The sequence below is a fragment of the Thamnophis elegans genome, chromosome 1 (assembly GCF_009769535.1).
Source record: "Thamnophis elegans isolate rThaEle1 chromosome 1, rThaEle1.pri, whole genome shotgun sequence".
NCBI lineage: Eukaryota > Metazoa > Chordata > Lepidosauria > Squamata > Colubridae > Thamnophis > Thamnophis elegans.
Window position 1 is genome coordinate 125,064,241 of NC_045541.1, and position 14,406 is coordinate 125,078,646.

The 14,406-nt window shown below is 48.1% G+C and overlaps 1 protein-coding gene across 3 annotated transcripts; it reads left to right on the forward strand.

Annotated features, from left to right (window-relative positions):
- Positions 1–10,519: 10,519 nt before the first annotated feature.
- FOXG1 (forkhead box G1) lies at positions 10,520–11,950 on the forward strand. 3 transcript variants are annotated; one of them, XM_032235240.1, is made up of 2 exons: positions 10,520–10,825; positions 10,901–11,950. In XM_032235240.1, exons 1-2 carry the CDS (start codon positions 10,520–10,522, stop codon positions 11,948–11,950), a joined length of 1,356 nt encoding a protein of 451 aa, XP_032091131.1. The 3 variants fall into 3 exon arrangements, with proteins under 3 accessions (XP_032091131.1, XP_032091140.1, XP_032091122.1); XM_032235249.1 differs by having other exon boundaries at positions 10,520–10,813; positions 10,913–11,950; XM_032235231.1 differs by having other exon boundaries at positions 10,520–11,950.
- Positions 11,951–14,406: the final 2,456 nt, after the last annotated feature.

Genomic DNA, 14,406 nt, shown 5'->3' on the forward strand with positions numbered 1-14,406 from the left:
AAGAAAGAAAGAAAGAAAGAAAGAAATCTCTTGGTGTCCAATGTCAGGTTCAGGGAGGGAGGGAGAGAGGGAGGGAGGGAAGGAAGGAAGGAAAAGAAAGAAAGAAAGAAAGAAAGAAAGAAAGAAAGAAAGCTGGGGTGGTCCTAGTCCTCCTGAGAGCTTTCTGAGCTAGCGGGAAGATATTTGAAAAGTAGTGCCAACGCTCTTTGCAAACCGTGTGTCTCTAACTTTTTCAGGGGCTTTAAATTGCCCCCCTCCGTTTGTTGTAACTGGAACCACTCGCAAGTGAAAGCATTCTGATCGCAGGCGGGATGCGGGGCGGAGCGGGCACACCCAGCGACCCTCTAGTAAAGAAACAGATCGATAAAAAGTCTGAGCTGCCGGCCAGGTAAGAGAAGCCACAGCTAACCCCCAAAATGCCGCTTAAGAAGCAGATGCCAGGCCTGGGGATCGGGTTCCCGCCTTTAGAAATGTTTGGCCCATATCAAAGGTTTGACAGCTCTGCCTGTTGTGACTCCAGCTCTCAAAAGAGGAGGACCAAAATGCGCCCGAGTGAAAAAAGATTTTTTTTTTGGTAAACGATTTATTTCGGCAGAAGAAGTCAGATATTTCTATATATATATAGGGTTAGATTTCGCGCCCGTGGAGCAAAGTGGTTCTAACTTCAGCAAGCTTTCCAAGAGGCCTGTGATTTGCGGGTTGGCTAAAACATTGTACGGGAGGGTTTAAAAAAGCCACCACAAGGCCCTTAATCTAAAAGTTCCGCAGGAAACCGCTCCGAAGCCAAAGTTGAAGACCGAAAAGGGAGGGGGGGGAGCCGAAGTGCGAAGGATCCCGGCGATTTATCAACACAAGACGCGCGCACGAGAGAGGGAGGGAGGGAGGGAGGGGGAGAGAAAGAGAGAGAGAGAGAGAGGGAGGGAGAGAGAGAGAGAGAAGCCCCCGGGAGGATACTTTGATTTGCTTAGTGTTCCTCGGGTTACAAAATAATGCAATGGCTCAGTTCGCTGTTTTGTACCGTGATTTCAAAAATAGTAATCAAAAACATGATGGAGGAGTTTCCTCCTCCTCCACCCCCAGCCCCCGTTTGTGTTTACAGAGGAGAAAAATCTGTTACTATAATTGCCGTGCTAAAAGAAATCCAAATACACAAAAGGGCTCTGGAACACTCTCGAGTTAACGTTAGCCTTGGTTGCCCGAAAGAGCGACCCATAACGATCCAACGCTGGGTAGCAGGTGGGATAAGAGAAAAGAGAGGCGGGAGGGATGGGGGGGGTGAGGCCTGCAAAAAAAAAAGTTTAGACACCCCTTCTCACCAGCGGGAGGGCTAAACAAGAAGGGAACCCTGGAGTGGGGGGGCAGAGCGGTCTTTTCTTTCGCTCGCTTGCCCCCCTCCTCCCTCTTTACCAATTTTTGTTGTATTGTTTACGGTTCTAAAAGGCAACCAACGCAGATTCCTCCATTGAAGTCAATGAGAACGGAGAGGTCCAACGGATGTCCTAGGGAGGACGGCTAAGCCGAAAGCAAACCCCAACCTTCCCAGGAGGTCTTTCCAGGCTCTGAAGGGCCATTCCAACTCTTTGAACTCCTTGACGTCTGTACCTCCCCAGAATCTTTTTTCCCACCCGACGGAGACCCAACCAAGTGAAAGCCAGAGTCACGCAACCAGGCCCGGAGAGAGTGGGGGGGGGGGAAACCCGCCCTGTTGTAAAGTTAAGCCTCCTTTCCCCTCGGTCCCCGCGATTCCAGCTTGGTCTTTTTGAACTAAATTCATACTGCTGCCCTAGAATTAAAGGCAGAAATGAAGGAAAGAAGACTAAGGCGGCCTGTTGTTGGCCTTCACTTCGCCTTTTGATGGGGGGGGGGGAGAAGGGCAGAATCTGGTGGCTTCAAAACTTCGTTTTCACGTCCCACAAAAAGGGGATTCGGTTTCTCTTTGGTAAAGCAAAAGCAACAATCTTGGTGACGCTAGAGAACAGCGCTGGGAAGTAAATCAAGACGAGCGTTCACGCGTCTGAGCGCCTTACTTTTTGGCCTGCGGAGACAAGGGAGGTCCTGGGATAAAGCGGGGTCTGCAGCCACCGGTTTTTGCAAATGTTTTGCAGGAGAAAGAGGGAGGGAGAGAAATGGGACGCTTGCCATTCCTTGATTGAAATCCGGGCGGATTTTAGGCGAGTAGTGAAGCTCTCTGTGCTGTTTGATTTGGATGCGCGAATCGGGAGAATTTACTATCTCGCCACCAAACCCAGCCATAAAAAATTAATTATAGCCTCAGTGATTGAGAAAAAAAGTGAGGCGTTTCCCAATAAATCCAGGAGACCTTGGCTTTGGGTTAATTTTCTCTATCATCTATGAAGAAGAGATAGGAAACTCCAAGGTGTTTTTTTCAAGAGGTAACTGGTCTTGCTTTTTTTTTTTTCTTTGAAGACGTTTCGCTTCTCATCCTAGTTCTTCAGTTTCTTGGATGAAAAGCGAAACGTCTTCAAAGAAAAAACAAGAAAGTCCAGCTGCCTCTTGAAAAAAGCACCTTTGGGACAACCATGACCTGGATGACTGAGAACATCCATAGACAAGAGATAGGAAAGGTGAAGAAAAACGCCCTAAAAATCTATGTTCAGGGCTGTGCTCAGTTGAAGTATTGTGGAGCCCAAAGAAATCTATCTTGATTGCCTAAATTGTATTAAGAGAAAAATAACCCAGATTAGCCATTTCCTATTTCAACCATTATAAGCACCCGTGAGTTAAACAGGAACTTTAAAAACTTTCCCTTGTGCAGAAATAACTACTTAGACACGTTTTACCACGTTTTTTATAGTCTACTACGGAGAAATAAACCCACTCTACTGGTCACTCTAGGTAGGCTGTGTAAACTCTGCAAGTCGCCCCAGTGGAATTTACTTTCAGGTTACTACACCTTTCCCTCCCTTCCAGTCCAGGGTGATTTCTAATTTTAAAAGTTGCCTCTTTTCATCCACTGGAATAGTTAACTTTTGCCAGGAGCTGCCTTTCCATGGCACACGGATCAATTGTGTGAAGGATTCAACCTAGCACATCTGCTGGCAAACGTTGGTATCCTTTTTGGGCAATCTTTGGCAATAGGCGCCGGCAACAGGAGAGAGATAGTTTTATTTCCTGACTTAATCCCAGCACCTGCCTTAAAGCCCGTCAAACAAACCAAAGCGATACCTTAAGCAAGGTTTTTTCTATCCACCAAGATGGTAGTAGGGAAAACTTCTTTTTTTGTTATGTTGAAATATGGGGGGGGGAGAGATTCACACAGGGCTTTTCTTTCTTATCTTAAACACACACACACACACACACACACACACACACACACACACAGAGAGAGAGAGAGAGAGACACCACCCCTCTTATAGGCACTTTCGCTGCCCTTCCGTCCCAACCTCATTTTATCTAGAAGATTGTTTTCCAGCAAGGCTACAGTGCTGGGCATTTGTTTCTTAAACTGGTAGTTGTGGCTTTCCGATTTCAACAACCACCAAATCCCTGGACGCCAACCTCTCTCCCTTGCACGGCAAACGCTGCGACTTCGCAGCGCAGCCCTGGGGGCGAAGTAGTAACACTGTGACGCTTCCCGTTATTTTTAGAGCGCTAAAACTTAACTCGCAGCCCTTCGAGGGTAGCTAAAAGTCGGAAGAGTTTATGGGATGCGTCCCTCTTAGGTTTCGTGGCTGGAAACAAGCTGTCTGCGGCCGTCTGTCTCCTTTTTCTCCCCCTCCCCCTCCCTCACTGTATCCCCTTCCCCTAATTTACCCAAAGGCAAGAAAGAAACGAGCTTTCAGATCTTCTACTTTTTTCCCGATTAGTAGCCCCCCACCCCACCCCGCCGCCAATAATTCACGATTCACACACTTTTCAGTTCAGTGCCTTGAAAGCTTCAGTGCGAACCCAGGGCTGTTGCTCAGTCTCTCTTCAACGCATCCCACTTGCACTTCTTTTCTCTCTCTTTCTCTACCTCTGAAAAGAGACTTGTGTAAGTGGAAAGCTTGCAACCTGTTTCGAGAGGCCAAACGGGCGAGCTCGGCCAAGGGAGAAGGCTGCTGTTTCTTGGCGAGAAGCCCAGTGGGGTTTTCCTTCCAAGCTCACAGCACACAAGACGGGCGTCCGAAGCAGACCGTCGTACCCCCCTTGAGATAACTCTGCCCAACTTCTCCAAAGATTCCCAAGCGGGCCTTAGAGAATTGCGCCTCCTCTACGGCAACCCCGTGAGTTTCTCGCGGAACTGAGCATTTAACTCTTGGGCGGGAGGGGGTGTGTGTGCGTGATGTGGGACTGCATAGCCCAGAAAACACAGAACGCTGATCTAGCCTTGACTTGTTTGAAGGTTTGCACCCCAAAAGAATGTTTTGATCGTAAGAGTCCGGACGCTTCCAGCGTCGCCTCCTCCTCTTCCTTAGTCTTGCCAACAAACATTAGTCACGGGGAACGGAGTGTCCCAGACAGTTACAGCTTGGGGTGGGGGGGGAGAGTTCTCCGACACCTGCTGGAGGGAGATTGGGCTCGGTAGGTTGTTCTATCCTCTACCCTAAGTGGTTCAATTCAGGACGTATTAAGCCCCCTCTTCCCAGTCTCTTCTCCATGCCCACCTACCTGCTCCAAGAGAAGTCCGTGATGCCTCCAGGGGTTTCCAAGAAGTCCCCTGGAGACCCCTGGTTTTTGCCAGCATCTCTTCTTCCTCTTCAGCAGAAGGCAATCCGGAGCCAGCAATTCGCTCAAATGGAAAGCCCTCCCCCCCCTCAGGCCCCCGCTTCCATCGATTTTTTTTTCCAAGGGTTTCAAGCAAATTTCCCTGTGCCACAATGTTATGATGGAAAGATGCTGAAATGACAGGCCCCGTAGACGCTTGTCTTTTAATCATGTGCTCCTTCGTTTAGTTTCAGTTTGTGTGTGTGAACGCGCGCACCCGTGTGCGCGCCAAGAGGAGAAGCCGCTGACAACCTGCGGCTTCCTAATGAGTGACGAGGCAGGGCTGCTGCGGCAAAGTCACACTTCCCTGGTGTGAAGACCTCTTACTGGGAAGTTTAGTTCACTACTGTTCTCGCCAACCTAATGGTAGAACCTGTAACCAAAACCCGGAGAAGAAAGCTACAACACGCTAAAGAGAGAAACTTCTAATCGCTAAATGTTATCGCCATTCCCAGCTGCTCAGGATGACACCGGGGTTGGCTAGAGTTGTCAGGAGACCCCTTTGAAAACTGGGGGTGAGGGAGGTCTGCCTTCTCTCCCCCTCCCTACTTTTATTGGTCCCCAGCCTTTCTTTGCAAATTAGAAACATCCCCTGTGGTCTTTGTCCACTTGGTGCCATCCAGTTGTGTTGAAGAACAACTCGTACCAGCTTCAGCCAATATGGGCCCATTAGTTGAGACTGATGGGATTTGTAGCCCTTGTATGGGCAGCATTAAGTTAGGGAAAAGGTTACATTTTTTCTCTTCCTCTTCTCCACTTTTTAAATTTGATCTGCCATGGTTAATACTCACAGCCAGATTATTTCCTCTACGCAGCTGGCCACTATCTAGAAGGAAAGCAGGCAAGATTTTCAAAATGGATGTGCTTCCATGGGGCAGTCCAGTCCCCGGCAAAAGTGATTCTGCTAACCCACAGCTGAGACTATCCACTGCTGCTACAGTAGACAAAAGGCACCCTCTTTCCTCACAAGTTACAAAGTCCAGGAGGTGGCCTTCTCCTCAGTTTTGGAGTCTTCATCAGCCTTGTGGCTCACCTACCCCTCACCTTGAGCACCAGAAGAGCAGGAGCTTGGCTTGGACTAAGTAGTTTTGTTTGTGGAAAGATGACTATTGAAGGCTAATTTCAGGTTGGTACCCAGGCCATTCTGGGCATCTCCAGAAGGCGTTGAGATCATGGCATGATATTTTCAAGTATCCATGGCTCCTGAATGGGAAAATGGGCTTCTCTTCCCACCTTCACAAGCCTAAAATGGGAGCAACAAATTGTTTTCCAGGCCACATATTACTCAGAACAAAAGTGGACAATTGGTGAATTAAAGTCTCCCAAGAATTGAAGTCTCCCAAGCAGACAACAGGGCTTTTTTCTCTTTCATGTTTTCTTTGCCTGCTAGATTCATCTTCTCCAGATTATTCACCTCCAAAATTCACCTTTTGGAGTTACTCCAAAATCTTTCGGAAACTGATTCTTAGGTTGGTGGAAAACTACTGCTTTAAGGAAGCCCAAATCAAGTGTTCATTCTAATTATCCTAAGACTCCCCCTTCTAAAATGATTGGGGTGTGGAATGGTTTACATTGTCTAAACGTTTCAGACAAATATTTATTTGCTCATCTTTGCTGTAGGACCAAAAAGAAAAGAAAAACTTGCACATCATCTCAATTTTTGTGTTCTCTGGCATAGCATGGGAATTGACAAAATTCTCCAGAAGTCCGTTGATCTTAATAACAAAAAATTGCAGGAGAAATTAATGTTTGCAGGAAAACTAATGTGAACTGAAAGTGCTCAAGTTTGATTTTGCCCAAAAGTGTCCCCTCCCCCGGCCTGCAGCATCCTAATACCGTGGTAATTACTCCTGGTTTTAACCATTCTGTCCTCCAAACTGGTCTGAATTGGTTGAAGAAGAGTGGCTGGGCCACTTGGGTTCATGAAAATGAATGAAATGTGTGTGTGTGGGGGGGGGGGGAGAAGGCGTGCAAACCAAAGATTCTAAATGTGAGTGATTAACAGTGCACCTGTGACCAGAACTTTCCCATCGGGTTTGTTTTGTTATTTTTAAGTGAGCCTTTAGGGAGGGGGGAGACATCCTTGAGTGACCAGACGCTGCCCTTGAAAAAATAAACAGTCTGGAAATGGCAATCTCAGCCTTCATGGGAGGTGGGCATGGGATGGCAGAGAGACGACGATCTTCTGAACTGCTTCTAATGCAAATTTCTTTCCAAGCTGTATTCTTCCTGTATGTAGATGAACTTTTCATTGAGTTTGGTGCTGGATCTAGAGTGCCATTCTGCAATTCTGTCTCAATGGTTGAGATCGGCAACATTTTAGTCTTTGTTTCACACTGGGCTAAGACTCAGGCAATTTCAAATGTGCAATATATCAATTTAATATCTATGTTTAGGAGGAAGGAAGTATAGCTTTCCCAGCTTTGACCACAGGATCCTGGGAGTAGAATATTAATTTACTTATTCCTATTATTTGCCACCGAAGATCTATCCTTTTTTCATTTTCATACCAGATCCCCCAAAAATGTAAAAGAACACTTCAGAAGATTTTCATTTTCAACAAAGGATATCAATGATAATAGTAAATGCAAATCTTCTTCAGTTTGTTGCAGAATAAAACATTTTTAGAGGGAGGTCAATTCCATGTCAACATACTACACTATATTGGACCTTGTATATATTAAATAGATATTTTTTTAAAAAAACCTGAGACGGTTTACAATGGACCCAATTGTCAAGACCTGATTGAGTTAATATCATATCAGCAAATGTGGCAGCCAAAGGAATCGGTTGCTTCTCTTTGTGTTTCACAACCAGAGCAGATTACAAATTTTAATGATCCGAAAATGTTTGGTATACAAAATCATGCTTATTTCAGTATTAGCAAAAACACAAGAATTTTTGCAACACAAACACCCAGCTGTGTCTATTTTAAAAGCAGTTCAATGACAGCTTGCACTTATGAGCATGCAATCAGCTAATTTCGCTTTTTCCCCCTTCTGTGTTAATCAACACTTTCCTTCCTGCATATCATATAGTATGGTTGCTCCACATCAGTAAATGTTTACCTAAGCTATCTTCTTCCCCCAGAATTTTGAGGAGAAAAAGAGATTTAGGGGAAGCTTTCTTTTAAAAAAAATCTCACATGTCCCAACTACCAATAATACCAAAAACAAAAATAACAATGACAATATGCTATTTATCTTTCACACTTCCAAACTTTACACCATTTTAATACAGGCAAGCAGCAAGTCCTTGAAGAATGATGAAATCTCAGATGGGGGGGGGGAGAGATAATATTTGTTCGTGCATTAAATCACTTTAAAGCATCCTTTTTAAATGCAGTTTCTTACTGCTTACTTTAAAGGGAATGGTTGTAGTTATACATCCTTCTTTTTTAGTACATCCCTTCCTCCTGCACAGATTATCTCACAAGGTTCAGGTTATTCCCCGATAGTTTTTATTTTTCTTTGGTGAACCTTTAGCGTTAATAAATAATAAAACAGGTCTCTGTTCTGTCCTGAAAACCGGCATCCTTCTGCAGCTCAAACTCGACGCTTTCTACGCTCTGAACGTATTGATGTGCTGATATGGATAAAGTGATGACAGTTTCGCTTTAACTTTGATCCGGATATTCCACTGCCCTCCTCCCCCTTCCCCAGCAATACACACCCACCCACGCCCACCCCCGGGGACACTTTGCTCTCTGGATTTGGGCTTCCTTTCTCTGGCAAAAGGCTGCGCCTCTCGCTCAGGTGGAAGGGAGAGGATTTGATCCGGATGATTAATTCCCTTCTCAAGGAAACCCCTCGCCGTGGCAAGCCCGCGTCTTTCCATCCGCATTAACTTAAAACAAAACAAAACAAAAACACGGCGAGGGACGGGACGACAAAAGCAGTTGGTTCTTTTATCCAACCGACCTTTTACCGCCTCCCGGCATCCTCTCACAGGGAGAATAAACCTACAAGCAAAAGCAAACCAGTCAATTCCGAGCGTAAAAGAGGCAAAAGAGAGGCTCTCAGAACATTTAAGCACCGATGTATGAATAATAGTGTAAACCTAGGCGAATGTTTACGAACAAGATTGAAATAAATAAGAGTCGGTTCTCCTAAAAGGGGAAAAATAAAAAGGAAGCAGCCTTCTATCTTTCGGCATTTAGAATAAAAACAAACGGCTGAAGCCCGCTAGCAGCTACTCCGCCCGTTTTCTTTCTTGAAACGAGTCCCGCTTCCCAGTCGACGGGAAGCCTCCGCCTGCGCCGAAAGCCCTTTTCCCCGCGAAAAGGGAAAGTCCAAGCGAGCCTTTGCAAAGGGAAGTCACGATTCGTCCGGATGGAGCCTCGCCGGTCTTTCCTTCGGAATCAAGCGGGCCCGCCTGGCGTCGCTCTGCCAGACGGGGGGAAGGACCTCGCCGCACCACGAGGGACCCGATTACAGACCTGAGGGAAGCGGGCGAAGAAAGATTTACCTGCAAATCGTTTATTGTTTTATTTACGGCCTTCTCCCCCAGCCCCTCCCCACCCCGGGGGCCAAAGGGACGAGCCCGATCCCCCAGGCCGCACTCGAGAGAAGCGCCCGGCAGCTCCCCGGCCTTGCTGTTAAGCTCCATTGCCAAAAGCCCGCCAGCCTCGAGTCCACGCCCGCCGACCCGGGACAGGCACCCTCCCTCTCTCTTGAGGTGAGGTGCGTCGCATCCCAAGGAAGGCTGGTAGGTTCCCCCTCGGCCGCTTTCCTTTCAAGAAGTCAGGGGCCACGGGAGCCAAGGCGGGAGAGGCCGCGGAAGTTGGGCCTCGGCGGGACGGCGCGGCGCGACTGGTTCCGCAAAGTAGTGCCTCTCCCCCCCCCCCCTCCTTCAACCTCCATTTCCTCAATCCTCCTCACATTCCCCCCCCCGGCAGCAAAAAAACGGGGGTTACACCCACAAGCAGAAACAGGAGACGTGTCTATGGGCGTTGCAAGGCATACATCCGTGCCTCTAGCCATACCCTATATACATATATAGATATAGATATATGGTTTTCACTGGAGAGTGGCATGACGGGGGGTGGGGGAGGGGTGTCGCCAGGAAAGAGAAAAGAAGGAAGAGGCGGGTATAAGGTAACCTGCCGCGGTGATGCGCCTCTCCCATTGGTATCCTTGCGCCCTCCGGTAGGGCTGTCGAAAGAAAGGAGGTCTAGGAAAAAGCGAAGGGGAAGAGGCGGAGAAAAGCCCGCGCTGATTGGGCGTCCGGAAGCGAGACGTCCCTGCACGCCGGGCTCTTTGATTGGACGGCTGGTGAGAAAGGTTAAACCAAAAAAATTTTTACAGCCCTAATGTGTGTCTGTAGCTCGGGAATTAATTGTAGCTAAAGCCGTCTCTGCTGCTTCTCAGGCTCAGCCCGGCAGCTGATTTCCCCCCCTCCCTTGCTCGGGTGGAATAGGGGGGTTCCAGTCACCATGAAGTAGTTTGGACAGAAGGACTTGGGGAGCCTCTTTTTTTTTGGAAGGAGGGGCGCAGTCATATTTTCGTGCCCTTTGGGGGGAAAAACCCTTTTTGAACCATTTGCCACCCCCCTTTCCTCATCCCCCCCCTCCCGTGGCTTTGGCTCCGGCTCCCTTGCTAGGAGCCAGTTGGTCTTTTCCATCCCCTGTACGGGCTCTCCCGGTCCTTGCTACATGCCTTGCAAAGCTCTGGACCTGGTGGGTGTGCAAGTGTCCAGCCGCTCCCGCCGCCTCACTGCCGCCCGGCGCTTCGCCCTCCAGGACGGACCTCGCCGCGCCCGTTGCCTCGCCTTCCTCCCGGCTCTGCGACTTTCCCCTCCTGCCTAGAGTGTGATGTTGGACATGGGCGATAGGAAGGAAGTGAAAATGCTGCCCAAGTCGTCCTTCAGCATCAATAGCCTGGTGCCCGAAGCCGTCCAGAGCGACAACAACCACAGCCACCAGCAGCACCATCCTCACCACCACAATAACCATCACCCACACCACCACCATCACCACCACCACCATCACCACCACCACCCAGCACAGACGCCGCAGCCTCAGAGAGCCACCCCAGCGGAGGACGACGAGGAGGAAGAAAAGAGCCAGCTTCTACTGCAGCCCCCCGGGGTGGGGGCGGCCGCGGCCGCCGGGGCGCCGGCCCCCTCGGCCCCCCTGGAGATAGCCAAAGGGGACCTCTTGGCCGGCAAAGGGGAAGCCGGCTCAGCCGCCGAGCTGGACGACAAGGAGAAAGGGCCGTCCGAGGAAAAGAAAGGGGTGCCGGAAGGGGCCAAGGAAGGGGCCGATGGCGGCGGCGGAAAGGAGGGCGAGAAGAAGAACGGCAAGTACGAGAAGCCGCCCTTCAGCTACAACGCGCTGATCATGATGGCCATCCGTCAGAGCCCCGAGAAGCGCCTCACCCTCAACGGCATCTACGAGTTCATCATGAAAAACTTTCCCTACTACCGGGAGAACAAGCAGGGCTGGCAGAACTCCATCCGCCACAACCTGTCGCTCAATAAGTGCTTCGTTAAAGTGCCGCGGCACTACGACGATCCGGGCAAAGGCAACTACTGGATGTTGGACCCGTCCAGCGACGACGTCTTCATCGGGGGCACCACTGGCAAGCTCCGGCGACGCTCCACCACTTCCCGGGCCAAGCTGGCCTTTAAGCGGGGCGCCCGCCTGACCTCCACCGGCCTGACCTTCATGGACCGGGCGGGCTCCTTGTACTGGCCCATGTCTCCCTTCCTGTCGCTGCATCATCCGCGGGCCAGCAGTACGCTGAGCTACAACGGGAGCACGTCGGCTTACCCCAGCCACCCCATGCCCTACAGCTCAGTCCTGACCCAGAACTCCTTGGGGAACAACCACTCCTTCTCCGCCTCCAACGGCCTGAGCGTAGACAGGCTGGTCAACGGCGAGCTGCCCTACGCCACTCACCATCTCACGGCGGCGGCCCTGGCCGCCTCGGTGCCCTGCGGCTTGTCAGTGCCGTGTTCGGGCACCTATTCCCTCAACCCCTGCTCCGTCAACCTCCTGGCGGCCGGCCAGACCAGTTACTTTTTCCCCCACGTCCCTCACCCTTCCATGACTTCGCAGAGCAGCTCTTCCATGACGGGCCGGGCCGCCTCTTCCTCCACTTCGCCTCAGGCACCCTCCACGCTCCCGTGCGAGTCCTTAAGACCCTCCTTGCCGAGTTTCACCACAGGATTGTCGGGGGGACTTTCTGATTATTTCACACATCAAAATCAGGGGTCTTCCTCCAACCCGTTAATACATTAACCTCCAGGGGAGCCAAGACTGTAAGTGAACATTTTACACACCTTTGCGTTGTAAATGATAGTGAAAGGAGAGCGAGCGAGCGAGCGAGCGAGCGAGAGAGAGCGCGAGCGAGAAAGAGCACGAGAGCGAGACTATAAAAAGAACAAATCAGAAAGGAAAACAAAATAAAAACAAAAACTCACCCAGGAAAAAAAAAGAGTCCAGGTATTTTTTATTAAGTTTTCCCCTCTCCCCCATTTTCTGTACGTTCGTTCATTTTTTTAAAGGGTTGTTTATGATTCCAGACCAGGGAGGCGAGTCAGCAAGATGGGAAGAATACCTCGTAGACAATGCATTTGGGGAAAAGGAAGGGAGTATTAATATTAAAATCTCATAAGGATGTATATCTGAAATGCTTTTGGCCATTTTGATTCCGGTAAGAAATGCCGGGCTGCTAGATTTTCCATGTTTGCAGTATTATAAGTTACCATGAATATGTTGGTGGATGCAGATCGTGGGAATAAAAATACAAAATGGATAAATCCCATGATGCAAATGGTCATTTGTATGAGATGCAAAGCAATTTGGCAGAGAAGTTCAAGAATTGCGTTTTAACCATGGATTCTTTTGTCCTCCACTTTTTTTTAAAAAAGAGCTATTTCCCCTCTCTTTATTTTTTCCTCCTTTTTGTTTACTTTTAGACCAAAGATTGGGTTTTTAGAAAATGCACTCAGTATGCGAAATGTTTTCTTTTCTTTAAAATATGGAATATCATACATCAGAATGATATAATTTCAGTTTTGCAGCACTGCCCATTTCAGTGAATCCGAGGGGACAGAAAATCATGAATTGCCTTCAGTTTGTGTTGTGTATATTTAGATGTATGTGGTCACTAACAGGTCACCTTTATTTTTTTTAAATGTAGTGAAATGTTAATACCTATTGTACTTATAGGTAAACCTTGCAAATATGTAACTTGTGTTGCGCAAATGCCGCATAAATTTGAGTGATTGTTAATGTCGTCTTAAAAAAAAACTTGATTGTGATACTGTGGTCATATGCCCGTGTTTGTCACTTACAAAAAAAATGTTTACTATGAACACACAGAAATAAAAAAATAGGCTAAATTCATATATATTCCATAATGCTTTTGTCTCTTTTATCCAGGCGTTTTAATACCCAAAAGGTTCTTCAAACTGTAAAAAAGCTAAAGCTGAAACCTTAGGGCCGAATTTCCCTCCAGCCCCTGCTGCTTTTGTAGTATTGGCCAAAGAACCAATGGCTCCAGGCAGAATTTCCAGGCAGGAAAGAAATACAGCATGCCTCTTCTCTTTCTGTTTGCAAGTTATGAATCAGTAAAATGCTGCTAAGTTTTCAATAAAACCAATTTGCAGGGGCAGCCACAAAACCGCGGCGTTTTTGTGCTATCATGAGGTTGGCGTTTTCGTTGGGCTGCTTGGCAAAGCTCCTGGTTTTAACTACAAGCAGTTTTCCGCGCAAGGGCTAGCCCATCGAGGTGTTATTAAGGACCATTTGAACGCCAACCTAGCTGCTGTCGTTCAAAGCCTCACGCATTTGAGCCGCACTTTACTGCGAAAGCAAACCTCGGTGACTTTATCGAGACCTTGCAATCCTAGCCTTGCCCATAAATAAAGCCATCTGAACTCGGCAGGGCCTAGCTGCTTAGGTCTGGGTTCTCTCTTGAGCTTTTGGATGCGAAGCAAACCTTCTGGCCCTTTGTGAGTGTAGAGGTGTAAACTGTATGAATGTTGTGTCTGTACAGTTATAGACATAAGCAGTTCTTGTTATTCCAAACGACTGTATACTTGATGCTATTTTTTTTAAAAAAGTCTTCTAGATATATGCTTTTTTAAAAGGGGATATTTGGTTTCTTTCTTTCTTTCTTCTTTCTTTCTTTCTTTCTTTCTTTCTTTCTTTCTTTCTTCTTTCTTTCTTTCTTTCTTTCTTTCTTTCGTTCGTTCGTTCTTTCTTTTTTCTTTCCTTCTTTCATTCCTCCCCCCCCTCTCTCGATGTAACGATGTGTACAAAGATTTGTTAGAAGGAAGGGGGAAGGGGAGGAAAGCAATATTGAAATGATGTCACAGACTCTGCAGAATTGAACGTTTTAGTCCTTACGAATGGCACCAATTTCTGCGATGAAAGAGACAGACTTCAGCTTCTTCGGAGATCTTAAAACCCAAACGCAATTGCTGGTTGGAAAAGACTGGGGGGAAATGCTGCTTTTGAGAGTTTGTTTTGTGGCCACACGAGCGGAGAGGGGAAAAGAAACATCCGGTTTTAAGGACAATTTCGGGAAGGAGGGCACTCGTTCTTGCAAACCACTGCAGAATTTGTGCAAGGACTCAAGTCCCCCCCCCCCCCGCCCCAACCCCCGGCTAATTGCATCCCGCAGAGAGTCCGCGGAGAACAAGTTCTTCATTTGTTGCAATTGTGTAGTCCGCAAAATGTCCCGGGCT